The sequence below is a fragment of the Natator depressus genome, chromosome 15 (assembly GCF_965152275.1).
Source record: "Natator depressus isolate rNatDep1 chromosome 15, rNatDep2.hap1, whole genome shotgun sequence".
NCBI classification, from domain to species: domain Eukaryota; kingdom Metazoa; phylum Chordata; order Testudines; family Cheloniidae; genus Natator; species Natator depressus.
This window is the reverse complement of record NC_134248.1, coordinates 23,433,005-23,460,958: the sequence shown is the minus strand read 5'-3', so window position 1 is coordinate 23,460,958 and position 27,954 is coordinate 23,433,005. Positions and strand designations below refer to the sequence as shown.

General features: G+C 43.9%; 1 protein-coding gene across 1 annotated transcript in view; it reads left to right on the top strand.

Moving 5' to 3' along the window:
- Positions 1-3,202: 3,202 nt before the first annotated feature.
- The window catches only part of AACS (acetoacetyl-CoA synthetase), a 59,468-nt gene continuing 34,716 nt past the window's right edge, over positions 3,203-27,954 (top strand). The window contains exons 1-5 of the mRNA XM_074972551.1: positions 3,203-3,406; positions 7,183-7,286; positions 9,721-9,841; positions 13,712-13,825; positions 24,847-24,944. Of these exons, the coding sequence (XP_074828652.1) occupies positions 3,289-3,406; positions 7,183-7,286; positions 9,721-9,841; positions 13,712-13,825; positions 24,847-24,944 (555 nt within the window). The 5' untranslated portion in view covers positions 3,203-3,288. The remainder of the gene's footprint in view (positions 3,407-7,182; positions 7,287-9,720; positions 9,842-13,711; positions 13,826-24,846; positions 24,945-27,954) is intronic.

The following is a 27,954-nucleotide window of genomic DNA, read 5'->3' as shown; positions in this document are numbered from 1 at the left end:
CAAGGTAAGAAAGGAAGAGGATCAGTAGGGGGAGATGGGAGCAGAGATGTACACAGGGGTGGAGTTACTGTAAATGCTGAATATATGTGTCAAGATTTTCTGTGGGTTAGAGCATAATATATGATAAAATTCTCAAAGTGCCCCCTCCTCTTTGATCCTTGTGTGTAAAGTAAACTGGGCCACTTTCTTTTCAATTAAATTCTCAGCTCAGTAAAACAAATTACACTGTTCCTCCTAAATCATGTTGTACTGGCATTTTTCAGGTATAGGCTGCTTTCGGGTGGAGGAAGGCAGTTGAAACTGCTTTTTTATTATCTTAAACGGAGTATAGATTTAATTATCAGCTGGTATGTCTAGACTGGAGGTATTCTCTTTAGGTCTCTGTCTTACTCAACTCAAAATAGATAAGGCTGCCACCTGCACGAGCGCCAAGCTAAAAGCTTTCCTCTGATTGGGCACACCTCCATCCTATTATTCAGCTCATTGGTTCACAGCGCATTAGGTTTTTTTAAAGCTCTTAGGCAATTAGTCTGCCCTTGTGTCAGTTTCTCCATTGTCTGGCTAGCCTCACATGAGGTGGGCTCTGGGCTGATGTGGGACCAGCCAATCCCGGTGCAATCTGATTGTGGTGCGCTGCCGCAAGGAATCAGTCCGCACTACACAGCCGGCGCGATGTTCAGAGCACGTGGGCCAGGTGCTATTTAAAGAAACAGTCTGCAGTTTTGAAAGGGAATTGCAGTTTTTCATATATTCCCCTCCTACACGCACGCACAACCATGATTGTGGAATTTTTTTTCTTGTCGGTTGAATAATAGAAAGTAAAGAGATGATTGGTGATGCTGTAAGGCTGATAAACTGGGATGATTTGAATGCGATTTTTTAAAAAGATGACAAATGAAATGTAAAATGCCTAACTGCAACACACACAATGCGAGAAAGCCTCACTTTAAGAGAAATGTACTTTTAAAACTGACTAAATGCAAAGTGAGAGGTATTTGGCAGCTCTCTTTTTTTGAAGCATACCAAGATACATGAAGTGAACTATTTGCCAGACATTTATATCAGTTTACTTAGATAACATGCAGGGCATCTTAGAAATAGGAAGTAGCATAAATTAAAAATCTATACATTTACAAAATAATTACAACCTAATCTGGAAATTGGAGAGACAAATAGTGTAGCCAGCTGGAAAAAGGTAAAATTCTCATTAAAGGAGAGAATACAATTATGATTTCCTTAGAATACTGCTAAAACTGATTTGCTATGTTGCTTAACTACTTCTGTACCTTCTGTCCTAATGTTGATGCAGACAGTTAAGGTTTTTTTGCTCTGGTGTTTGTTTGATTTTATCTGGTGAATGCATCCAATGAAGTGAGCTGTAGCTCACAAAAGCTTATGCTCAAATAAATTCGTTAGTCTCTAAGGTGCCACTAGTACTCCTTTTCTTTTTGTGAATACAGACTAACACGGCTGCTACAAACCTGATTTTATTTAGGAAGTATTGGGGTTTCATACACTTATTTTTCTTTTTGGATTAAAGAAAGTTAAAACAGTAATAACTCCTCTCTATTTTAAATCTAGATATATCTTTTTCAAGTGCCTTAGGAAAGTCACAAAATAGACAGTGTAGACCTCCCGCAGAGATATTGTTTTTGTGCCACCTGCAAATATCTTTATATCTGTTTATATTTGGTCAGATTTTTAAGGTTATCTTCACACCAGAAGGGCAGGAGACTCAGAGCCAGATTATCTGCTTCCTACTTGGAAAAGCTGTGGGAAGAGATTTACAGAGAATCTCCACGCAGAGACTACCCCTGCAACAAGCCACCATGGCCCCCAAACCTGATTTGTTTCTATCCCCTTGGATCCCAATATGGTTTAATTGGACCTGAATCACCAACAACCTCCTCTGTCTGTAGTTGCCCCAGGAGGGGCTCTGCGGAAAAGGTAATACAGCCTTTCATTGCACCCTTACTTCATTCCATTGTGCTCTCGCAGCCCAGTGTGACCCAGCCCATGAGAAGGTTTTTTTGTGTGTGGAAAAGCAGCATTTCAAAGAAAATTACAACATTATTCAAACTCTTTTCTGCCAGCCTTTAAACTTGCTAAAACTGGGTGTATTCTAGCCTCAAAATATCTAAAGTAGCTATTTAAGTAATATACTGTGATCTCTACTGTACCCTTCATTAGAGAGACAAGGTGGGTGAGGTAATACAGTATCTTTTATTGGACAAACTTCTGTTGGTGAGAGAGGCAAGCTTTCAAGCTACACAAAGCTGGGAAATGTACTCAAAGGTATGTCTACACTGCGGTTAGACACCTGTGGCTAGTCAGTGCCAGCTCACTCAGGCTCCGGAGACTGAGGTTAAGGGGCTGTTTAATTTTGGTGTAGGCATAGGGGCTCAGGCTGCAGCCTGAGCTATGGGACCCTCCCATCTTGCAGGGTCCTAGAGCCTGGGTTTTAGCTGGAGCCTGAACATCTACACTGCAATCAAAGAGCCCCAAACTTCATGAGTCAGCTGGAACAGCCTGCCTTTTTAATTGCAGTGTAGACATACCCATAGTGTCACACCTAATACAAGGCGGAACACATTGTTTAGCACAGTGGTTTTCAAGCTTTTTTCATTTGCAGACTCCCCCCCCCAAAATATTTTTTTGAATAGAGGCTCAGACCCCCTCTGGAAATCTTAGACCCCCAGGGATCCGCGGGCCATTGGGTTAGCGCAAGCAGTTCACACATATTTCCAGGAACCATGCAGGGTGAGTGCCCCAGGAACACCTCTCCAGTCTAGGGGCGAGGGGTGTGGCGCGGGAAATGAGGCAGGCCCAGTTGCTTGCCCTTCTGTTACAGCGCAGCTTGGAGCGGCATTCCCCGTTGTGACTACATCACCACCCGTGATGGCAACAGGAGATGCCCCTTCTCCATGCATTTATCACTGCTCGCTTCTCTCCATTAACTGTTCTTACATCCCCGCAGAGCATTAGCGATGCTGGGGACTGCGCTGCATTTATCCCCGGTTTCTGATTGCTTGGGGTGGAGGCGTGCGGGGACCGGGCAAGGTCACCCTGGCCGGCAGCGGGTGGGGCCCCTGGCTCGCTGCCGTCTCCAGCCCCCGGCGGCGTGCGGGGGTGGGGGCGGCGCACTCATTCGCCTGCCCGCCCGGCGGAAGGTTACAGCGGGGGGCGCGCTGCCTTTAAAGGCCGGCCCGGTAGGCGGGGCGGGGCAGTATTGGCTGGGGCACTGGCAGAGCCGGTCGGCTGGAGGGAGGCGCTGCCGCCGCCGCCATCATGTCCCGGGAGCCGGAGATCCTGGAGTCCCAGGTGATGTGGGAGCCCGACTCCAAGCGCAACACCCAGATGGACCGGTTCCGGGCCGGGTTGGTCGGCGCCTGCGGGCTGCGCCTGGGTGAGCGGGGCGGGGCCGCGGGATGGAGGGTGGTCCCGGGGGCGGGGGGGAGCCCTGCTTGAGCCAACGCTTGTGGGGCGGCCGTGGGGGCAGTGGCTGGGCTGGGGCAACCTGCTGGGGATACAGCCCCATCAGCAAGGGGGGCGGGGGCTGGGCTGGGCTGGGGGGATACAGCCCCATCAGCAAGGGGGGCGGGGGCTGGGCTGGGCTGGGGGGATACAGCCCCATCAGCAAGGGGGGCGGGGGCTGGGCTGGGCTGGGGGGATACAGCCCCATCAGCAAGGGGGGCGGGGGCTGGGCTGGGCTGGGGGGATACAGCCCCATCAGCAAGGGGGGCGGGGGCTGGGCTGGGCTGGGGGGATACAGCCCCATCAGCAAGGGGGGCGGGGGCTGGGCTGGGCTGGGGGGATACAGCCCCATCAGCAAGGGGGGCGGGGGCTGGGCTGGGCTGGGGGGATACAGCCCCATCAGCAAGGGGGGCGGGGGCTGGGCTGGGCTGGGCTGGGGGGATACAGCCCCATCAGCAAGGGGGGCGGGGGCTGGGCTAGTGGTTCGGACGAAGGTGGCGTCCAGAGGACTTTAAAAGGGCTGTAGGAGGTGGCAGGAGCCAGGAGGTGTCAGTGAAGTGAGCGTTGTAGGGAGCTTTCAAGGTGCAGCTTAAGGAACAGGAGGACTGGTGGCACCGAAGAGACTAACACATTTGTTAGAGCATAAGCTTTCGTGGGCTACAGCCCACTTCATCGGATGCGCAGAATGGAACATATAGTAAGAAGACAGCTATGCATGCAGAGAAGGTGGAAGTTGCCATACAAACTGTAAGAGGCTAATTAATTAAGATGCGCTATTATCAGCAGGAGAAAAAAACTTTTGTAGTGATGATCAAGATGGCCCATTTAGACAGTTGACAAGAAGGTGCAGCTTAGGGAGTGGTGGGATGGGAAGATGTTATCCTGCTTTAAGGGGCAGATTGCTCTATCTGCATTTAGGAATAAAGGGCCTGATTCTGATTTCCAACCCCCCCCCGCCCACCAGTTTTTGATGCCTGTCATGGATGGAGTTACTCCTGACTTTCACCCTGCGAGTGAAGTGGGAACCAGGCCCTGTGTCTTTGGGTTACTGCATAACTAAGACAGACAAGGCCTCCTGAAGAAATATCAAATATATTCTCTGGAAATAATGTCGTGGGGGTGTGGAGTTACTTTCTGAGAAGGACTTGCTTACAATTTCTAAAGCATGTTTTGAAACCTTTGAAGCATCCTGCACCTTCCTAGGTCTAGAGGGTGGCGCAGGCTGTGAAAAGTCTCTGGTGCCCTGCAAGTGTCTAATATATGAAGAGGCTTCAAAATCCTGCATCTAATTCTATTAGGAACTAAGAGAATAAGAATAAAAATGGATGGGTTTCCTGTCAATCTTGGCACGGGGTATCAGCCCTAAAGACATGAATATTAGTGGCTACTGTGCACTTATGACTTCCAGGGACATGAATATCAGGTGTCGGTTTTGCCTGTCAGAGGCCTCTGTCAAGAGGCAAATTCTACTGTCTTTGTTTAAAATTGATCTATTTTGGGATCCCAGCCATATGAATCTGTTAGAGAATTCATTTACATAATGCTGAATGCACATGGTATTACACAGTAGCATGTCAGAGCTAAACTAACAGGTCCCTGCCTTGAAGGGTTTACAGCCTAAAGGCTCAAGTGAGGACAAACCGTACAAATAAGACAACAAACAAAATGGGGAACGGCCATCTCTACGAGTTTATATGATTCATGGAGAGCATGTGGATCTGTAATTTCTGGAAGGAGGAGACACAGGGAGTTTGTCATATATTAATAGGAAGAAGAAAAGGAGGACTTGTGGCACCTTAGAGACTAACCAATTTATTTGAGCATACGCGTTCGTGAGCTACAGCTCACTTCATCGGATGCATTCAGTGGAAAATACAGTGGCGAGATTTATATACTTCATCGGATGCTGTAGCTGTAGCTCACGAAAGCTCATGCTCAAATAAATTGGTTAGTCTCTAAGGTGCCACAAGTCCTCCTTTTCTTTTTGTGAATACAGACTAATATGGCTGCTCCTCTGAAACCTGTCATTAATAGGAAGACTATCCCATTTATATGGGTTGATGTGGGAACAAATAGGGTAGTGATGAGAAGCTTAGGTGGAATGCAAAGAGCAGAATGGTATGTAGGAGGTTGAGATTAGGGCATATGTAGGCTAGAATAGGATAAAATATATAGGAAAGGGTGGAATTATGGTGTGGTTTGGGGGGGGGAGAAGAGGTTTGAATAAGATATGGTGGAAGAATGGGAGCCAATGTAGATTTTTTTCAAGTAGTGGGAAGACCTACTGGGAACATCTGGATAGAGATTATGTTGACAATGGCTGCGTATCTTCGATCAACTAGAGGAATGAGAGATGAGAATGGGGCAGGCCAGAGACGTATAGGCTGCAGTGATTTAAAATGTCCTGAATGCTGGACTGGAAAAGAACTTTCTCATTTTTATATAGAGATCTTAAAAAAAATTGGTCGCAGGATTTGGCAATGGCCTGGGTATGAGGAAAGAATAGAAGGGGAGGAGTCAAAATGATCTTCATGCATCTGTCAGTCAATCTCTGGTATTTCTAAGATGCCTGTTATCATGCAGTCTAAGTCCTCAATCAGAAAAATTGACATTTACTTCCCATCTGAAGGCATCAAAACAGGAACTAAATCGTTGTAGCACTTCTTGCACTGTCAACCTTTGACAATGTGATGGTGACTGCTTATACCTAGGGAGCTTGCAAAGAGGAGGCTCATGATGATCATACTTAAAATTTTTATTCTGTATAGCTCAGTGCTTTACGAAGGTGGGCAATATTTTTCATTTATAGATGGTGAAACAGACATCCTGAGGTCGAGGTAAAAGTTTTCAAAAGTGATTAGTAAATGGGGGTGCCTCAAATGTGGGGTGCCCAGCTTGAAACAACTGGGACCTGACTTTCAGGGGTGCTGAGCATTCAACTCCATTTGAAGCCACTGAGGAGTGAATGCTCCCTGATGGTGACCTTTATGGTAGGGAATGGCAACAGCTTATTAACAAGTGGAACATTGTGTTCTTTGTGAGGGCCTGTTGATGTATGGTTCTCGGATGGCTTGACAAAGGAGGGGGCTAAGAATTCATTCTGAATAAACAAATACACATTTTTCAGCCCATTAATTAATGGGTTGTAAAGCACTCAGGTGAGCTACAACCATCTGTTACTAATGCTGTATCGGCGCATCTGCGTTGCTGCAGTGCTTCTAGGGCAGATGCCCTAAACCAGTGGGAGAGATTTCTCCCATTGAGTTAATGACTCCGGCCCCTGTGAGTGGTGGTAGCTGTGTTGGTGAGAGAAGCTCTCCAGCTGACACAGTGCTGTTCCTACCGGGGTTTAGGTAGGTATAACATACATCGTTTAGAGGGATGCTTATTCACACACCTGACTGACTTAAGTTATTGCCAAAGTAAGTTGTAAGGTCTAAATTGTCCATGTGGATCAGTCACTTCTGCTTGAAGTCATATTGGTGATACCCCTAGCAGGGAAATCGCTGTTTATCTTTTGGATGCCTCAGATTGTCCCTAATTAGACTTATTAATGTGGATCCATCATCCATTTTCCCTTTCCATTTATTCCGCTTCATCCACTGACTTTCTAAGCTGGTCGATATCCTCAGAAGTGTTTAAAAAATACACTTTTTTTTTTTTTTTTGTAATTGTAGATAAGTACACTAATATACATTTTACTTTTAGCCACCTACAATGAGTTGTACCAGTGGTCTGTTGAGTCCTACTCTGATTTCTGGGCAGAATTTTGGAAGTTCAGTGAGATTGTGTTCTCTCATCTATATGATGAGGTAAGTCGGTGCTTACTTAATTTTGGTGGTATTTAACCTGAATTTAATAACCGTCGTAGTCTTTGTAAAATTGGAGTAGGTAGAGGGATAGGGAAAGGGGGTGGAAAATCAATTTTATGGAAGTACTTTTACTACCTAATGGACTGTTACTTAAGGATCACTTCCTAATTGTCATCTAATGTAACAGGAAAATAACTTATTTACATTAGACATTACATTACAATGAACAAAAGTCATAGGAGACTTCATCCAACTTGAAGCAACTCTTTGGTTAGCCCTCTTATTGTCAGCAGAATACAAGCATGTATTCATCCAGCTGTTTAAAACCAGGTGTCTGTCCTAGTGAATGGAGCATGGGACTATTCCTAGTGCCAGGTGGCTAGATACTAAGGGGAAGGCTGTGTTACTTACTTAAGAAACATCTATCCTGGTAGTTTACTGAGCTGTCAGAAGGTTGTACCTGGTGCAGTGTTCAGCATGTAAAAGCATACAGGGACAGATACTGCCAGTGGGCCAGATTGTGCCATTAAAGCACTGGCCCACATTGGAGGCAGTCTGGACTCTTGCTGCTTCAGGAGAGGAATTGTGCTGCTGGAAACACAATTGATCCCTGTCTCATTCTTAATTTACACAGTACAATCCATTAAGTGCAAGTGAAACATCTGATTGTTACTGTAAATTAGTTGTCTAAATGCTAGCATATTCACTTAGTTACAAGCACGAAAACGGGGGGCATAGCCGAGGCCTCTTTCAAACCCATGCTCCTAAATACATAGTTGGACAATACAGTGCTTCCTTATGAGCTTTGCTGTTGTAAAAGGACTTGGATGGTAAGTTCAGAGTTGCCTCTGGTCACATACACATGCTGAGCACTTACAATCATAAAAACTCTCTTCTTTGGAAGAAGCCCTGTAGCTGAAATCTTAACAAGTTTTTGTAGAAGTCAGCTTTGTACTTGACAAGAAGAGTTTTCTCATTACGCTGCGTCCACCATCCATGTGATAGGAGCTGAGGGCATAAATTGAAGCTTTAAAAAAAACCAGAACATTGTATGGTCATAAGAGAACATTTTAACTTGGAAAAATAACTAATGTACCGTACATGTCAGCTTAAAGCAAAACACTGTAACCATTCAGGAAGCTTGAAGTAAAACTAAGCAATTTTTTTTCCCTGTCCCAAATGTTAGAGATACTCCTAAAGTGTGACTTATTGTAACATAATTTGGGAAAAATTGTGTGATGGGCACCTGAAATCTTCTTGGAACTGATGATTAGTTCAAGATGTGGCAGGGGATAAGTGTTTCTGTTGCACTTTTTTCTTTTTGGGTAACTCCTTTCTATTGTGGTTTTCCAATCTTTTAGGGGGGGTCTCAGATCCCTGGATGGGTGATCTTTGGTGTGGAGTTGCTTAATGAATAGATAATTCCCTTTGCAGACCTATGACCAAATAATAGATGGTGCAAAAATTTACTTCTGTGCATAGGGTCCTATTGTGCCTTAGTAGGGGAGACAAGGAGAGAGCACTACCTTTGCAAATTCATCTTAGCCCCCCCCCCCCACTCTTTTTGTGTGTGGGGCAGTTAAGGCCCGGTCCACATATTACATTGCATCAGTTTAACTAAATTATTTAAACATAGCATAATTTAAAATACCCCGGAGCTTCTGTTTTTTTAGGAAAGTCCTAAATTTAACATCTTTACTTGCATTTATCCCTTAAAAAATGGAGTTAATACCTACCTTTTGTCAAGCACTCTGAGCTCGCCAAGTAATATCTAGCACTTCCTCTGGATTTCATAATTAGAGCTAGGCGTGTTAGACATCACATCACTCCAGCCTCTTGCTGGCATGGCACTCAAGCTCTGCCTGCTTGCAAGTAGGACAGCACCCTGTTACTTGGGTACTAGGGTAGACTGTTCCTATGAAGGAAACACTGCACTCAGTTTGAGATTAGTGGTACATTTTTATTGAGCTCAGTGCAGGAGGGGAAACCAGGGCAAACAATCTAAATACAAGCTTGCCTTGCTATGTGTGTCTATATATATATATATATATATATATATATATATATATATATATATATATATATGCTTGGCTTGTGTACTATTCAAGAAGTCACAAACCAGTCGTAGTGACTGAGGGGTTTAGTTTGAGGTTTGTGCATCTCTCTCTATCTTGAACTCAGGACTGGCAGACAGGAACATCTGAGTTCTGATCTTGGCTTGGACACTGATTCCACCTGTGGCAATGGGCAGGTCGCTAAACTTTCTGTCGCCAATGTTGCGGGACCTAGCCTGTCTGTCCCTCTGTAAACTGAATAATTGTACTTGGCTATTAAAATGACCTCTCTAGCTAATGTCTGTGAAGTCCTCTGAAGATGAAGATGAAGAGCTGCAGGTTTTCCTATTTTCCAAGGATGTCTGATACTGTTCCTGCAGGTAGTTGACCCATCTAAGGGAATTGCAGATGTTCCAGAATGGTTTAAAGGCAGTCGGCTCAACTATGCAGAAAACCTTCTGAAGCATAAGGAAAATGACAAAATTGCTCTCTATGCGGCCAGTAAGTATTTAGCTGTGACTTCCATTAGCCAGTAGCCCTGTGTTCTTCACTTGTGAGATAGTGAGTTTGCCCAACTAAAAGGGGCAGTGCTTTTTTTCACATGTGCCCCATCACCGCCTGATAAACCTTGAGATAAAGTAGGTTTTGGATGAAGGGGGAGGTGGACAGCAAATCAGCCAGCTCGGAAGCATCTGCCCAGGTCCCCTATCTTGAAGGACAGTGAGAAGATGGTTTGTGGTGGCAAGCAGCCAATTTTGGAAAATTCCCTATGGACTGGTGAAGTTGAGCTGGGTTAGTTGGGGTTATGCTGTCTTGTTTAGCACTATCGTCAATTCTTTCATTTAATCTGCATTCCAGCATCATTGGAATTTCCATTATAAATGCTTGCTTTAAAATGGGGTCTTTCTGATACAGTCACCCCTATCTGTTACCTTAGATATCGTCAGAGATTTGGGGGGTTTAAAATCCTTTTTTGATATTACAGGAAGAAAGGGTCACGTGGGGGGGGAGTGGGGGGGGCCTCCAAACTTCACTGTGCAATAACATCAAAGTTCAGTTCCAATAAACTTTCCCCATTGTAATAGGATACATTTCAGGAAAATCAAGGTTTTAGGATGATGGATGGAATCCTCTATTAATGGATGTTTATTGCCCTGCTCGTACACTTGAGGTTTAGTTGTGCTTTTTAAAAAATGCTCTACAAACACTTGCTAACTTGCTGCTTTAAGTCTTCAAGTCACGAATATACACAGAAGAGAATTGTATGAACTGAGCTGAAATCCAAACATTATTTGCATTGGTCCTGAAGAGGCATATCCAGAAAAGAGAGCTTCTGGCACTTACTTGCAAGATCTTTATTTCACATTAGCAGATTGTGTGTGTAGTCTCTCCTGTCTACAGCCTTTTTTACGAAATTGTCTCATTGTGGCTGCTCCCTCCACCCAGAAGTGCAGTGGTGGAACTGCTCTGGGGCTGCTGCTGCAAACACACAAGCTGTGGTAACTGCTGTGCCACCATTTATCACTTCCTAACATAATTTGCACCCTTAAGAATCTGCATAAGTGTAAGTTATGCTATGTAAGTGTTCAAATAAATGTATATGGATGCAGTATATCTCCTGTTTAGCAAAAGGATGCACCAAATTTAGTGTAAAGGCTATATCTGGTTTCAGAACAACGAGCTTTAATGGCTGCCAACCAGTGAGTTGACCTTAGTTATTTTCCTTAAAAAAAACAAACAAAAAAAGTACAAATGCAAAACAAGATTAAAATTGATGATTTAAATCAAAGCAATTTGAATCCTGATTTAAATCACTCAACCTTGCTTGCATGTACCAAGATTAAGATTTAGTTTTTAAATTTGCCGTGGAACTTGGATTGTTTTTTTCATATATGTAAATGGGCAGATCTTAGATATATACAGAACAACCTGAACAGTGCAGTTCACTTGTTTCCTTTCAAAAATCTAAACCTTCCCAGTACCTCCATGTATATCGGGGTTTTTTGGTAACTTTTTGATTTTTATCTCCTACTCTAAGGATTTTTGTTACACACCTTGGAAGGAGATACTCAGTAAGGAGCCACTACGCACCTTAAATTAGATTATTATTCTGAGCTCTCCATGTAGCTTTAGCCAGGCCTAATCCTTTTAGTGAGGACTGGCCCAGACAAATGCCCCTTTTAATTGCTTAATAATCAAAGACCTATGACCCGCAGTCTGAACACTCCAGTTAGACAAAATATGATGTAAAATTTTAGGCTCGCTGTTGGAATGGTAAAGAGTCTATGTGGGATTCTTTTTCTCTTGAATATGGAGAACAGTTAAGTGGTTTTTTTCCCCCCTCTCTTTAGATACATAAATAAAAACATGAGAGCCATCTGCAGTAGGTTACCCTAATGAAGAAGGAAAAGTATAAATAGCTGCATTTTGTTTCTTGGATTAATTAAAATGAAATTGAACATCTATAGAAAATCTATACAGAGTTGAGAGAGAGTGAGTGGCAAAATCTGTAACCTGGTTCAGCTGCAACAAGAAGTGATCTGTTAAAGTGTCATTGAAATGAAGTTTATGTAGCTTCAACCTTGAAAGATTAACTCATCACTTATGCTCTTTTAAAAAAAAAAAAAATCTTAGAAACCTTTTCTAGTATTTAAGAGACAATGCAGTTAGTTGTTTTTAAACAAGCCCTCTGCAATGGCTGCAAGGCAAACAGTTAGTGAAAGTGGGTAAATTTGTGAAACTGGCTTAATTGACATTTTTTTGTCTCAAGGAAAAGGTTAAAAGTAAGTTGACGTAAATAGTTTCTAAAATTATTTCCGTTCTAATCTAAGGAATTATGAGTCAACTGTTTTGATGAATTAGTTGGGTTAACGTATGAGATTTTGTTGTCTCTTTTATGTAGAGATTAGGTTTGTTTGTTCTATTAGGTGTGCCAGAGACTCATCGCTTTGTTTAGCTTAACCATGTGAGACAACATCAATAGGAGGAAACAATATTTCCTGGTTCACAGGACATTTTCTAATACATAGTTCTAAATCTGCACTATTATTGGTTCAGCATGGGCAAGTACTGTACGAGTGCATGAATGCAGTGAGTATCAGTACTCCTTCTGCAGAGAGTACGGAGTTGCATCTGCATCTTCATTCCAGGCCCTTTCCAGCATTTAATCTTCTTAAGTAGTCTTATTTCAGTATATTTGTGAACTCCTTACTGCTGTGTCAGAATGGAGCTTAGGGAATCTGTTGGGTTCCAGCAGTCATTGGTGGAGATCTTGTAGAAAGGTTGTGGGTCTCTCAGACAGAAGATTAAGTGCAACTTTTATAAACCTCTACCCCCTTCCATGCAGACCTTTAATTTGGATTGCATCTTGGCTCTTGTAATATTTCACACAATTGGTTATGAATGTTTGAGGCCTACTACTCACTCCATGGGCAGCTAAACTTGCAGAGGAGGAACAGCAAAGCAAATATTATACTCTGCCAAAGGAGCTCTGCTGACCATAACAGTCTGCTAGAATACAGACTATAAGATTCAGCATCACTAGTGCAATTTACTTGCCACATTCCTTGACTTGTATATGTGTTAGGAATTCTGGACCTTGAAGACAGGGCAGGCCCTTTTGTCAGTGGAAGACAGATTGGGGAGCCAAGAGAAGACAGTTTCAGAACTCTTAAACGTTCACTTATTTTATTTAGCCAATTTATTAAGGCCTTATGTAACGTCTAGTCTTGAGTACAAAAATTAAAACTCGCGATAGTTCTGCTCTTGAGATGAACCTGGCTCAGATGAGTATATTTACCCTGGAGACATGCCAAAAAGAAAATTGCAGTATCTTCGAGATCCTAGAATGCTAGGAGTCCTAGAGTAGACTCTAACTGAGACATAAATAACAGGCTCATACATTTCTTTAGTCACCCAGTGACCAGCAAATTTAAATCAAATTTAACCTTAACAAACAACTGATTGTTTTGGGGTTTTTAGCTCTAATTAGAAAACTGGGCAGCAGTCCTTTTTTTCTAGATCAGAAAGGTATGGGGTAAAGCAATCCATGCTTTAAATTTTGAACAAATGCTCTCTGACTCTTGCCTATCTACAATCAGCAACTTACATTTTCAGGAACAGAGGTACAGTCCTGCCCTGTAGGAAGTGAATCCCATCCATTAACACAGAGGTCTCATTATAAAGACAAGCTTTGCACAGGACAAGAATATTATTGAAGGGCTAGTGTTAACAATTGTCTGAGAGCTTTTTCCTCAAAATAGCATCCTCGTCTTTCTTTCCCCCAGGATGAATCCCTTGCAGTGGACTCTGGTTCTTAGATTGCAGTGTACCATTTCTAATTGATTTATGTTGTAAACCTTTTTTCTTCAGAGGAAGGCAAAGAAGAAATCTCAAAAGTGACTTTTGAAGAGTTGAGACAAGATGTTGCTTTGTATGCTTCAGCCATGAGAAAAATGGGAGTGAAAATAGGAGACAGAGTTGTTGGTGAGTAATTTTGGGGCAGGATTGGAGGGGAAATATCCCTGAAGCAAACAAAGTGAGTTGTTTGGGGCTCCAGAAACACGCACATAAGAGGAGCACACCAAAGAAAAGACTCTTGTGCTGGTGCATTTATATTGCTATGAAATATGCTTCTCGAGGGATGGAAGCTGGTTTAGCCTCAAGTTTTCCATCTCTGGAGGAAAAAGTAAATGATTTATTCATAACTTTGCACGGAGGTCTATTTCACAACTTAAGCCCTCTGTGGAAGTCAAAAGTGAGCAAGATGTACACGGCCAACTGGTGAGCCTGTTAATAATAATGTCTCTGCAGCAATCTGAGGAGACGAATACTCTCATTGAACTCTCTGCTCTCATATGTTTTTATTTTGTGTGTCTTTTGTCTCATGAAGAACAAACGATATTGGCTAAATTCAAGCAAAGTGTAGGCAAGGGTTATGCAAGCTTCTCCTGTTCAGCTCTGTCAATGCACCTCATTGGTGATTTTTGCATTCAGTTTTCTGATCTGTGTAGTATGTCTGAAATATAGCATAGGTCTTCGGGGCATGGATCTCCTCTATCTCTGTTTGTGCATCAGATACTAATGGTACTTGCAAAAAGGATGATACACAGTCCCTTCATGTTTTGAAGTTCTGGGTTCAGGTTCTCACTTGTGCATGCTGGTGGGCAGTGGAGCACATCTTAACCCTTGATATACTGCTCTCACTCCCCAACCGCAGATGTCTCTTGACTAGTATCTGTCAACTATGTTAAATTGTATGTTGGTCTTGGGGAGAAAAATCTAATGAAACTCACTCTCACTTACGACTTAAGTGAGAACTCAAACCCAGATCTTCAAAGATGAAAAGATTGTTCATCATTTATTTAAATCACTCTAATGGTACTTCCAGAGTCTACAAATGGAAGTAGATGAAATCCATGCCACAGAGACCTTTACTCTAAGTGGAACATGTACTGTGCTATCCAGAGCAGATAAGTGGACCTTCAACTGATGTGAGCCTCTGGTTTGGTGAAAGGGAAGGACACTTATTAAATACACGATGAAGTCCTGAGGCCCTTACTTGGGTGAAATGCCTCTCAGTCAGTGGAGCTTGCCCTGATTAAGGATTGCCTCAGATTTTATCCTGCTGGTGTCAGGTTCATTACTGGCTAAGAAAAACAACTTTAAATCTGAAACCAAGTGTTGAGTGAAACTGGGTGGAGGAAAGTTCAGATTTTAGCACCTGCATCTATAGGCTTCCAGTTCTACCTCTTATTTGGGGCATGATTTATTTAACAAGTGCAGGTCATGTCCGAATGAAGTTCGGACTTCCCGCTTGCTACTGATTATTCACCCCCCAGCAAACAGTCAAATCACTACAAATAACAGGAACTGAAGGCATTTGGAAATCCGCCTGAGTCACATAATAGTCCAGATCCTTTTTCAGATAAGCTTTGTAGTGTCTGATTGCTTGTAATTGTGGACTAGACTGAGCAAATGTGTGCTGAGTTTGAGCACCAGCTATTCTGAAATGAAGTTTCCCCTGGTATGCACAGAAGGAAGTGTGCAGACACGAGTTTGTAGACAGTACTTCATGGAGAGAGGGAAACAAGCAACATACCTTGTTTTATATTGTAAAGTTGTGACTTTTTTTTTTACCGCAGAACATCTCTGCAAGCAGATGTTCTCTAAACTGTATGCCGAAGTAGTGCAAACTGTGTTAAATATTCATCTGCATCCAGAGAAGAGATGCTGCTGAAGGGAGGCATTGGAAGGGTGGGGGGAGAAATTCAGAAGAGGGACCACAGGCATGTTTTCAGAAGCTGCAAAACTTAGCATGGGGGATGTGGAGGGATTGCAGCACGTTTCTAGCCTTCAGGCATGAGTACTGGCTCTGGACGATCTTCATTACAGCTCCGTTGCCTGTCTGTGGCTAGGTTAATTCCATCCTACCCACCTCTGCTTAATTCTTCCCTAAAAGCCCATTATTTGGGTGTTGTGCAATGATGGTGAATTCTGCTAAATTGAGTGTCTTAAACTCTGGGATGAAATAACTTCTCACTAGACTGTAAAAGTTTAAAATAAGTCAAGCATTGACTCCCATGGCTGGAGGCTTTCCCTGCCTGAGTCAGAGATTCTGGCAATGAGGAAAGGCTCTAGGAGATCCCCACTGCTGCATGCAGCTACAAACTGCAGCGTGGATGCAGCCATAGCCTGGAGGAGGGTTGGGGGAGGGAAGGAAGGAATTGGGGAGGGAAAAAAAAAATATCCAGTCTGTCTTGTTGCTTGTGTGTGTGTTTTGTATGCATCTTCACACTGCCTTTTATCAAATTCCTTCCACAGGCAGGATATGTAGTAGATATCTGCACTGCCGTTAGAAGAGACTTTGGGCCCATCTAGAAATGTCTTTTATTAGCTCCTGTAATGAGAGCATTTTCTCTCTCAATTACAGGTTGGCTGACTTTTGCATCTTATTTGCTCTTTATTTGTTTCAGACTTAAAGCTGCTAAAGCTCTGCTTAATTGATAGGCATTTTTTTAAATGCCTTCCAAGTAGGGGTGTGTTTAGGTAATTTACTTAACACATAGTGTTGATAGTAACTGTTTAACATATCTCCTTCCTTTCCAGTTTAGAGCCTGATCCTGCTTCCTTTAAAGTCCCCTCCCTCCCAAAAACCATCTTGTTTTTTCACATTGGCTATCTGGTCACCCTACTTGAAAGAGTATGCTTTAGATGCTATCTTTTTTTTTTTTTTTAATAAAGGTAAGGTCAGGAGATACACCAAGCAATTCCAAATTTAACTAATGCAGCGTTTCCTTCTCCGTGAAGCGTAGGCATCAAGGATGAGCTGCAAGCATTAGGGTCCCAATCCTGCTATCCTAACAAGAGACCATTCCCTTTGGATTCATTGGGAGGCTTGACTCTTAAGAACCACAAGAAGAGGTATAAATTGGAATTTCTTGTCGTCTTGTATTACTACTTCCAAAACACACAGCTTAAATTGAAAATTTTAGGGAGAAATACTTGTGATATAGCAAAATGTTTAATTTCAAAGCACTGTTATCTTCCAGGGTTTGTGATCTATTTATATGTATCTGATTCACCATAGTGGGGTCACTTCGTCTACATGTTTTATTCCTTTCTCTTCATAACACCCCCCCCCCCCCACCAATAGCCTCTTAAATGATTTCTCAGGCTATTCCTTCCAGCTTATATTGGTCTTCAAAATGAGTATGAAGGGAGTGTCTCTTCCATTGTAGTGGCTACACTTTTAATGTTAGGATCTCCAAGGCACCAAAAGAAATGTTTCTCTAAGATTTTTATGTAAAACGCTAACACGGGTTCCTATTGGAAGAACAGCTATTTTAAGAGAACCTACATAGGAGTCATAGTATCATACACACTTCCATATTGCAACTCTAAGGAAAACTGCCTTTTTAGTGATGTATGAGCTGACTTTTCAAGCCCTGATAGCCTAGGAGTTCATATCTGACCTTTAATTTTGTGGGTCTTATTACATTACCTGCTTTTTCAAAATGTCTCATTCAAAATACTAAGATCACTTGGATTCAGGTCTCACAAGCTAAGTAGGGATGGCCTGGCTCAGAGCTCTTATGAGACACCTTCAAAGAGACCCCAGTGTACTGAAGGAAGTGGTAGTGATGTACCTGAATACAGTCTTCTGAGTTAGTTTTGAGTCCGGGGCCTGCTGTAGTGTTCAGGTGCGCTGCTCAAGGTACCATCTCTTGGCTGAAATGAGGTCCTGATATATAGTCGCTAGAGATGATCTGGGTTTTCGCAGGAGTAGGGAAGTTAACTCTTTTGGCTTGGTCAAATTCCAGTTGGTTTTAGAAGTCTTGGAAAGCATCTTTCCGTTTGATAGATAAACGTGTGGAAGGCAGAGTGAGATGTCGGGTGATATTTAAAACCACATGTATTCTATTACCGCCTTCCTTATTAACTTGAACCTTTGTTTGCCTACCTCCCTGCCTAGCCCCAGCAATTTACAAATTATTTCCTCTTCCTGCCCTAAAACTATATTGGGTAGTGTTAAACAGCTGCCACCTGCCACTCTAGAGAGAGCCATCTGTATGCGCTTTCATCCTAGACCAAGCTCTCAAACCAGAGAAGATCTATTCTCCTATTAAGATGTGCTGTGCTACTCTGACACCTGCTCTCTTTATGATGTACGAAAGCAATGTCAAAAAACTTGTTTTTCTGCTTTTTATATTAGAAAAGTAAGTCCTGACTTGTGCGTTTCTCTCTTCCCTTCCCTCCCTGCCCTTGAGGTTTTTGGCAATCTTTGGAGGGCCTGAATTGTGACATCACTGCTGGAGGCTGAAACGAAGGTGGCAGCTGTCCAAATCCTTAGTACTGCAGAAGGAGGTGGGGGAGTGTTGAGTATTAGGCTGGGAAAGCTTCAGCTCAGACTTCCACACCCACATGCAATACCACAGTCCAGGGCCTCCCAAAGATTGCCACCTTCCTCCAGGACCTAACCTGTTTTGAATATAAAAGTAGCACTTAGAAAACCTTTTGTTTGGCATGGGAGCTCTGTACATTTTACAGCAGCAGCAATAGGCATATTTCCCCCCCCATTTTGTGAGTTATTGTTTCAAATGGGCAGAAATGCTGTTTTAACTGAGTGAGTGTTGCCTGACCTTTCCAGTCACCCTACTGTGATTTGGATGCTTTCCCTGTCATTCTGGCCCAAAAAGCCCTCTTGATCTGCAACCACAGTAGCAGGATCTTGGGCTGTTGGAACCTTCATTCCATGGAAGCCTAATCTATAAGGGAAAGTAACCAGCCCATCCAGTTGACATCGCTTGTGAATGTTTTACTCTTGCCTAGTTGTCTCTTGAGCGGCAAGCTCTTCATGATAGGTATCGTGTTCTCTGTTTTAAGTGCAATGAACACTTCCATCACTACAACCATATAGCTGGAGGGAGGTGAACAAGGCAGCACTTTCGGGGCTTTCTCTTTCAGCTTGATCTCTTCTCCTTGGTCTTCAGCTTCTTATTGCCAGGTGTACTTAAAAGCTTAGCAGCTGTGAGGAAGAGCTATTTAGCAGCAAGCATTGTTTCAAAAGCTGTGGCAGCATCTACATTTTCTGTCTGGGGATGTCTTGCAGGTCTACCTAGATCTTAGAGGGGTGTGTGGCAGGTGCAGTAACACCTGTAGCCTTAAAATAAACTGCGGGTCCCCTTGGTGTCGTTTGAATGAGCCAATCTTGAGGTACCCCATATCCCTCCCCCACCTCAATGGCACTGCTAATGTAGAGCTGGAAAAATAGTCCTCGCTGGCAAATAACTGACGGATATCAAGATAAAATAAGCTCCGGTTTATCTTTCTTTCTCCTCTCTGGATAGATTACTCTTCCTGTGCTCCTGTAACCGGTATTGTCTTATCAGCCAACAAACCCTGCAATGGCATTCGACAAAACGGCATTTCATTGTATTGTTTAAAGCTAGTACTTAAGCTACTAGGGCTAATGTGGTTTTAAAGCCAGCTTTCTAAGAGGATTGGTGGGTTACTAATAGTCTTGGGTTGTAGTAATATTAGCCAGGAGGCGATCTTAAAATCCAAGTAGGAGTATGAAATGTTGTGTTAAGGTTAAAAGCTGACACGGGCTCTGGCCTTGAATGATCCTGTTTCTTATACCAGGCATTTAGGAGTAGGGGAGGAGCTGCCTTGAGGATTTTTCAGCCTTGAGTTTGCTGCTTTCCTTGTGTTGTACGGTCTGATGGCTTAAAGTAAACCTTGGCCTGAACGCCAAAGTCTTTCCTTTTCTGAGTGACAAGTGACGTTTGGATGCCTCAGTTTCTGGTTGCCCAGCTTCCGTCTGCAAAGGAGCTTGATTTCTCTTTCAGAGTTGGGTGCTCAGCATTTTCTGAAAATAGGGCCCCTTGTCATCGTTGCAAATTGGGCACCCAAACTCTCTGGCTACCTCTGGAAATTTTGGCCTACAACTTTTAGCAGGACTGACTTCAGCATTGTAATGTCCCTACATATTTAAACTTAAAACCTCAGCAAACACCAGCTCAGGTAAATAGGGACTCATGGGAAATGCAAAGACCTGACAGTTCTGTGTCTTGAACCTATTTTTAACATAAACAACAACTTTTTCTCATTTTTAAGTAGCCTGTAGTGTTAAGGTCTGACGTGTCCTGCCAGAGTGGGTGTCATAGGTTAAATTACTTTGATGTAGCTTGTGCTTAGAGCCCCGTGTAAATCATGATTTATTAAAGAAAGTTCCCAACAGTGTAAATGGAGAAGGACTAAATTTTGCAAAGTTTGCACTGAATGAATTTTACAGGTAAACGTAGTAAATTTCAGGGGCAGAATGACTTTTACAAGTAGCTTGTAAAAGTCATTGTATCCTTGAAATGGACTAAACTCACCTTTTTGTATTTGAAGACTTTGTAGACACTTTCCTTTTTCAAATACATTAAAAAATTAAAATCCTGGGGTGGGGCATTTTTTACTGTTTCCATGCCCTCTGAAATTGATTTACAATGGGTACTACTCATGCTGCCTTTGTTTTCATGGAAGCTGCATACTAGTGGTTTAAGATGTGTACTCCCTGAGCCAGCAGTGAGTTCAGCTGATTGCAGACTGAGCCCTCTTGTTCCCAGTACCTAGTCCCAGGTTTCTATCCATGGGGGCAGAACTGGTTGGTTTAAATAAATATCCCTCATGTCTGGGCTCTACCATGTGAAAAGCGCCACTTTACCAGGTGTAGCTGGGTTTGTCAGTTCTCCTGCCACTTGGATCTCTGTGTGAGAAGACCTCCAAAGCTCATTGCACCATGTGGACCAACTCTCAGTATCTGGGATAGCTTCCATGGGAGCTTGATGAATTTATGAAAGGGATTATGTAACACAGTTGCCTGAGATACTATCGCAGGGGATTGGACTTGATGACCCAGGCTGTACCTGCCAGTTGTGTTTTCTTTACCTTCCTAGGCTTTCCCAGAGTACATTGATAAGTATGGTTTTACAGTGTGGGAAATGAGGCGAAAACTAATGCTGTCGCTTATGCTGAGCTTTGTGTGCTGTCAGTGTCAGGAGAGCTTGTCCAAACCTGCTTGCATGTAACAGTTTTGTGTAGTGTAGATACAGGAAAAAGGGATGTTAGTCTGAAATTTCCCCTTGGATGTTCAGGATGGATCTGCTGAGGAGATGGACTAGCACTCTTTTCCTGGTCTTAGTTAAAGAACACTATTCTAACCTGTAAATGGTTGGCGTGACAAAGGTAATTAATAGTTTACTCTCATCAAAATCAACAGGAGTTAGGGCCTTTGTGAATCCAGCTGTCAAGTGATTGTAAAAAGGGCACTTTCTCACTCAACAGATCAGGTCATTGTTCTTTTAGCCTTACAGGACCAACACAGCAGAGAGCACTCACTTGATACTGTTCCTTTTTTGGGTATGAGTAAAAACTCTTACCAGATTTCAGTCACTTACACCTCTGCAAACGTACTGAAAGCACTGGGGGATTCCAACGATATTCCTGAGAGCATGCTTTGAAAGCAGTAAGTTGCCCATATGTGGATAAGGGTTTAATTTGCCCTGCAGAATCTGACCAGTGGTGGTGTGAGAAGAGCAGAAACCAGGCTGTTTTTCAAGTGCTTGCTCATGTCAATTCCATTCTAAGTGTGCGTGCCTCTGTGTGTGGTCGTCGGAGATTTTTGCCTTAGTGGTATCCATAGGGCTGGCTGTGGCGCCCCCTAGAGTGCTGCGCTCATGCCGCAGTATATCATGCGCCTCTAGCCCTGAGCCCCCTCAGTTCGTTCTTTCCACCATGGTGGTCAGTTGGAGCACCTCTGTCCCTTGCTTCGCAAGCCGGCCAGCAATTTCTTTCTCAGCCTTGTGCTTCTAGTTGTAAATAGTTCTATTGTTTGTTAGTAATTAAGTAGCTGTTAAGTGTTCAGTTAGTTAGGGTCCCAGCAGGGACTTTGCTGCCCCTGTCTCTGGGTTTTAAGCCCTGCTCCACGTGTAACAGCCTATGCCTGTTAGTGACCCACCTGATAGTTGTCTGCAGTGCCTCTGGGAATCCCACTGAAGGAGCATTCACATCTGTAAGAACTTTCCTCAGAGGAACACGACTCAGGGCCCTCCTGATGCAGGCTGCCCTGTCGCATGTAGCCAAATGGTGAAGTTGCTAAACAGGAACATTGAGCCTTGCCTCACAAACTCTGATCCCAAAGGAATGAGCATGAGTTTACTAAATGATGCTTTATGCCTTTGGGTGTGTGACTTATAATATGAGAGATCAAAGTCAAACATGGTAGAAACAATGCAAACTTTATGTAGGTCTGTGTGAAGAAATAACATCTTGATGTATGCTGAGAGACTTCTGTTGACAGTCCTGTATTTCTTCCAGAACTCCCTATGTCAGGGCATGTCAGACCTATCCAATCTCTGATCAGGCACTGGATGTGATGTTCCATGACTAATGGCAAAAAGCCTAACGGTTCATAAATTAGTGGTGATTGGTCAGCCCTATTTAACATGGCACACTCCAATGATATGAAGGGTGATGCAGAAATAGCTCAGTCCACCTCAGAAACCCTCCCCTAGCCCCTGCAAACAAATTCACTGCTTGCACGCTAGGAACAAGCAGCTCCTTAAAGTGCATCACAGTAGACTGGCTAACAAACCAACCCAGTGTGTGCATAGAAACCAATAACCTCTGGGTTGAGGGTGTGTGGGGTTTTTTTTTGTTTTTTAAAGAGGCAGCTTTAGGGTCTTGTTTTCAGAAATACCCATCAGGGCAGGGAGTGTTGTCCTCTGTGTTTTGGAAAGTTCCTAACACATGGTGGGATACAATGGTACAATTTACTGCATTGTAAATTGGACCTATTAAAATCCATGGGAGCTGCAGGTACTTGGCATCTTTGGAAGCCAGGCCCCTGGTCCTTTAAAGAGCCCATGCATATATTTATAAAAATGCTCAATTTTAAACTTTAGGGTACGTAATAAAACTCCTATTCTGTATTTGGGCATTGTTGCTTGCTTGCTTACTTGGATGTCGTTTAGGTCCTTTAAAACGGATAAGTGCCCAAATCCATGTTTGGGCACCCTAACTTAATGTCCTTTGAATCATCAGGTTTGAACCCACATCTCAACCTTTCAATTGACTTTGATGGGGGCAGGATCAGCCTGTTGAAAATCTACCTCTCCTGACTCTTCCTCTTGTCAGAATATCTGACAGAGAGGATCTCTTTGTGTATTTAAATCTCAAAATCATGTTGCAGGCTGATGATGATGCTGTATTTCAGATTTGCAAAGCTAATTCATTTTGAATGCAAAGTGAAAACATACTGGCTGCATTCCTGCTTGAAAAGTGTGTGTCTGTGTGTGTCTGTGTCTGTCTATGTATACAGGTTATATCACTTTAGGATCTACTGTATATACCCTACAGCATTGCTGACCCCAAATGTTCAAAAATCATGTCAGGCTCACAAAAACTCATGAGATTGGCTTTAAAATTATGAAATTATATAAATTATAGATTTGTGGGGGTTTTTGAGCTTTTATGCAGGGAATCACAGTCAGCTCAGCTGGGAGCAGCTTGGGGCAAAACCATCTCCCTGCAGCCAGGGTGTAACCTGGGGAGGTGGGGATGGGAAGGTCCCTCTTACCGTCCCTCCAAGCGGTGCACTCCCTGGGAGCAGATGGCTGGGTCCCAGGAAGGGGTGTCATGGGCAGGCTGGGGTCTCTGCACTGGGAGAGTCTCCTGCAGAGCAGCAGGAATGTTACTCCTCAATATTAACCTCTCCTAGCTGCAGCCAGAGCTCTGGGGACCCCAGCAGCAGCCGTGGGGCTTGAGGATCTCGCAAGGAGCGTGGACTCCCCAAAGCGACCCTGAGTTACTTCAGTGAGTGCAATTCATTTCCTCCTTCCACTGGCACAGAGTGACCCCAGTGATCACTGAGTCGCATCCCAGCACCTCCTGGGTCCTAGCTATCCTGTGCCTGACTCTTGGGGGTTCCACGTTTCCTGGGCACAGGGCTGACTGGCTTCCTCACTGGGGCTCCCGCTCTCAGCCCCGGGTGACTGGGACTCCTGCTGTTGGCCCTGAGGCTGCCTGACCGCTGGAGTCCCGGCTGCTGGGGCTGACGAACAGTGGGAACTCGCACAGGATTATTTAAAAAAAAAAATTTTTTTTTTTTGACATTTGAGAGTTCTTTTGCAAGATCATATGTCAGGCTTAATTTTACTTACAAATCATGTCAATTGCGAGGAATTTGTGAGAGTTGGCACGTCTGCCCCGACGCTCATGTTGATTAAGATTAAGGGCATGGAGCCAGAAATAAGTCAGCTGATCTTGACGCGAGATGAGCCGTGTCACTTCTGCTCATGTTTGCAATGTAACGTTGCCTCTGGCTGGATAGCTTTAGCACAAAGCTGGCTAGGTTATCAAAGGTGGGTGGGGAGAGGCTATCTGCACAGCGATTATTTCTCCCTCCTTCCACCTGCCCTGGCATCCTTGTGGGGAGAGAGCTGCCGTTAACTGAATTTGCCTTACAGTTGGATACTGGGCATTTCATAATCCCACCTTCTAAACAAACTTTTTTTCCAGTACTTCAAAGCGTCTGGTAGCTTTTTGGTAATGGGTAGTCCTGTATCTTCAGTTCATATTTGCCCTGGCCATTAAATTGCTCTCCTCTTTTCACATCCCCCTTCAAATCTTCAGCTCCCTCCCCATGAGATTTTGATTGATAAACAAGATCTGGATCTTTGTGACTGCACTGTAAATTGGGAGGCCGTCAGATATGGAGTAACTCTTTGTCAGTGCAGTTACAACGAACTTTCCCCAGTATCTGTGATCAGACTCTGGCCCCTTAGAAGGGGGAAATGGCATCTGGCAGTAGAAACTTGCAGGTGCAGTTATGTTTCTGATAAGATTTTATTTCTCATTTGCACATCTGTATAAACTGACTACAGTAAAGGTTGGGTTTACTTTAAGATCTGCGCATTCCAGGTCTCTCCCTTCTTTAACTATTGAAATCCTGTTTGTAGGTTATTTGCCCAATGGTATTCACGCAGTGGAAGCAATGCTGGCTACTGCAAGTATTGGTGCTATTTGGAGTTCAACTTCGCCTGACTTTGGAATTAACGTAAGTAATCTCAGTATTGCCCATTCCAGGGAAGTGATAATCATGAGCCTGCCTAGTGCAGATGATGGTTAGATCTGGGATGTATCTGTTTAGAGTTGTTGACTGAAGAGGTACATGTTCCATTTGTTTACTACTTCTGCCATCTTGTGGCAAAACCCCAGAAAACTAGATTTCCTTCCAAACTTGAGAAAGGAAACTGTTTGTTTAGGCTGAGACTTTTCAAACTGCCATGGAATCCAGAAGCCCAATTTCCATTAATTTAAACACAAACTAGGTGTTCAAGTCCATGAGAAGGCTTTGAAAGTCGCAGCTTTCAATTGCTCATTTCCAAATCAAGCCTGCATTGGTAGTGTGCAATAGTTGATGCTGTCTGACTACTTGTTGCCATGTTACATGAATTGGTGCTTAATTCACTCCATAAAGGATAGATCACAAAAAGCACCATCTGTTAATACCGAGGTGGCACACTTAGATTCATAGATATTAAGGTCAGAAGGGACCGTTATGATCATCTAGTTCGACCTCCTGCACAACGCAGGCCACAGAATCTCACCCACCCATTCCTGCGATAAACCTCTCACCTATGTCTGAGCTATTGAAATCCTCAAATCGTGGTTTGAAGACTTCAAGGAGCAGAGAATCCTCCAGCAAGTGACCCGTGCCCCATGCTACAGAGGAAGGCGAAAAACCTCCAGGGCCTCTTCCAATCTGCCCTGGAGGAAAATTCCTTCCCGACCCCAAATATGGCGATCAGCTAAACCCTGAGCATATGGGCAAGATTCACCAGCTAGATACCCAGGAAAGAGTTTTCTGTCATAACTCGGGTCCCACTCCATCTAACATCCCATCACAGGCCTTGTTGACAGAGGCCAAGGATGGAGTAGGCCATGGAAACTGACAGTCTTCCTGGTGTCAAGGTAGCCTCTCCGGAATATGGCTCCAGCACATCAACATGGTAAGAATATACTGTGGATGGTATGAGACCCCTTCCTGGCCTCATCTCTCAATCAATTTATGCCCCGAAACATGCAGATCAATAGCCCTTATGCTAGCTAGGATAGCTTACAACTGCAGAAGCTATTCCTATTCGTAGATCTAATCCTCTTTTGAATTATACCGAGCTATTTGCCTACAATATTCACTGCTACAGGATAGTTTTGCAAGTCTTTTTATATGACAAAAGAAAAACCAGTATCTACTTTCTGCCAGTATTTTTTCTGGTTTTACTTTTATCCTGTTATCGTAGAATCATTGAAGATTAGGGTTAGAAGAGACCTCTGGAGGTCATCTAGCCCAACCCCCTGTTCAAACCAGGACCAACCCCAACTAAATCATCCCAGCCAGGGCTTTGTCAAGCCGAGCCGTAAATCCTCTAAGGATGGAGATTCCACCACCTCCCTAGGTGCTTCACCACCCTCCTAGTGAAATAGTTTTTCCTAATATCCAACCTAGATCTTCCCCACTGCAACTTGAGACCACTGCTCCTTGTTCTGTCATCTGCCACCACTGAGAGCAGCCTAGCTCCATCCTCTTTGGAACCCCCCTTCAGGTTGTTGAAGGCTTCTATCAAATCCCCCCTCACTCTTCTCTTCCCAGAGGCTTCCTAATAATTAGCTGCAGGATGGGACCAAGATCCATGAATCCAAATGCCAAAAAAACCCACCGGCCCTCCTATTGGGAGAAAGAAGGAACACTTTTTGATAGATGGTCCTCCCCTATATCAGAGCTGCTCATCTTCCAGAGGGCTGACATTTGAGCATTAGTATTAAGGATTTTGGAATTAAATAGCAAGACTGGTGTTCAAAGGCATGTACAGAACTTTAGTTTTAAACGATCAAGGATGTTGCATAGCGATCCCACGTCTAGAAGAAGCAACGAGAGAATGTAGCCAGGATTGCAATGGTCTTCATGTGCCTGCCAGACAGAAACTAGTGCCATCAAGCGTCATTGCAGAGGACAGAAGTCAGTCCAAGACTTCTCTCACAAATCTCCTTTTGGGAGGTGCTCTGAAAGCTAACAAGCAGACAGTTTCTAACCACAGCTGCCTTCGCTTCTGTGCCACAGCAGAATTCTTGGCTTTCTAGTGCTAAGTGCTATATCTTGTACGTGAGGTAGTACACAGCGTGCACTCTGCCTCATGTTGGTAAATGGCTTGAAGATCTTTGGCTGGAAGGAGCTGAATGAATGTGAAGTATTACCTGGGATAGGATAACTAAGACACTCCCCTGTGTTGTGCTGGGACCTTTCTCCCCTTATTTTGCACACCAGCTGCTTAGTTTCACTTTCTTTTTCCATCCAATTGAGGAATGTCTCTGCCAGTACACAACTTATTTGTGACCTCTCCAGGAGTTTGCAGTTAATACTTTGTCATTCTCTTGTGCTCTTCCTCTGACAAGCTTTAGAGGCCTTGTTGAATTAAGCCTCAAGACACCCCTTTGAGATTAGTATCAACCCCATTTTACCGGTGAGGAAACTGAGGCACAGAGATCAAGGGACTTGCCCAAGGTTGCACAGGAAGCCTGCTGCAGAGCCAGTGTTAGAACCCACATCTCCTGCTTCACTCTGGTGCTTTAACACTGCCTTAATGAGCCCTGCAAATCGGTGGATAACTGCATCCACGGATGCAGATATCTGCTGACCACTTTTGCAGATAGTGGATCAGATGCAGCTACAACTGTGCAGGGCTCTACTCACCGGCAGTGCCTGGCCAGCGGCATCCAGCTCAAGCAGCCCAGGGGGCGCAGAGTGCTTGGGGCCAGTGGCTGGGGCTCGGTAGCAGGTTGGAGTCAGGGCTGTCCAGTTCCTGCTTCCTGTCCAGCAGCTCAGGCCCCTCAGGCAGTTCTAGCAGCGCCAGCATTCCCACCATGGTCCAGCCCGGCAGCACTGGTTGCGTTCCCAGTCCTGGGCCTGGCCCGCTGGCTCCTGGGCAGCAGGACCAATCTGCAGCCATGGGGTTGGAACAGGCGGTGCCTCACCCCTCTGCCCCACTGTGTGCTGCCGCTGTGTGCCC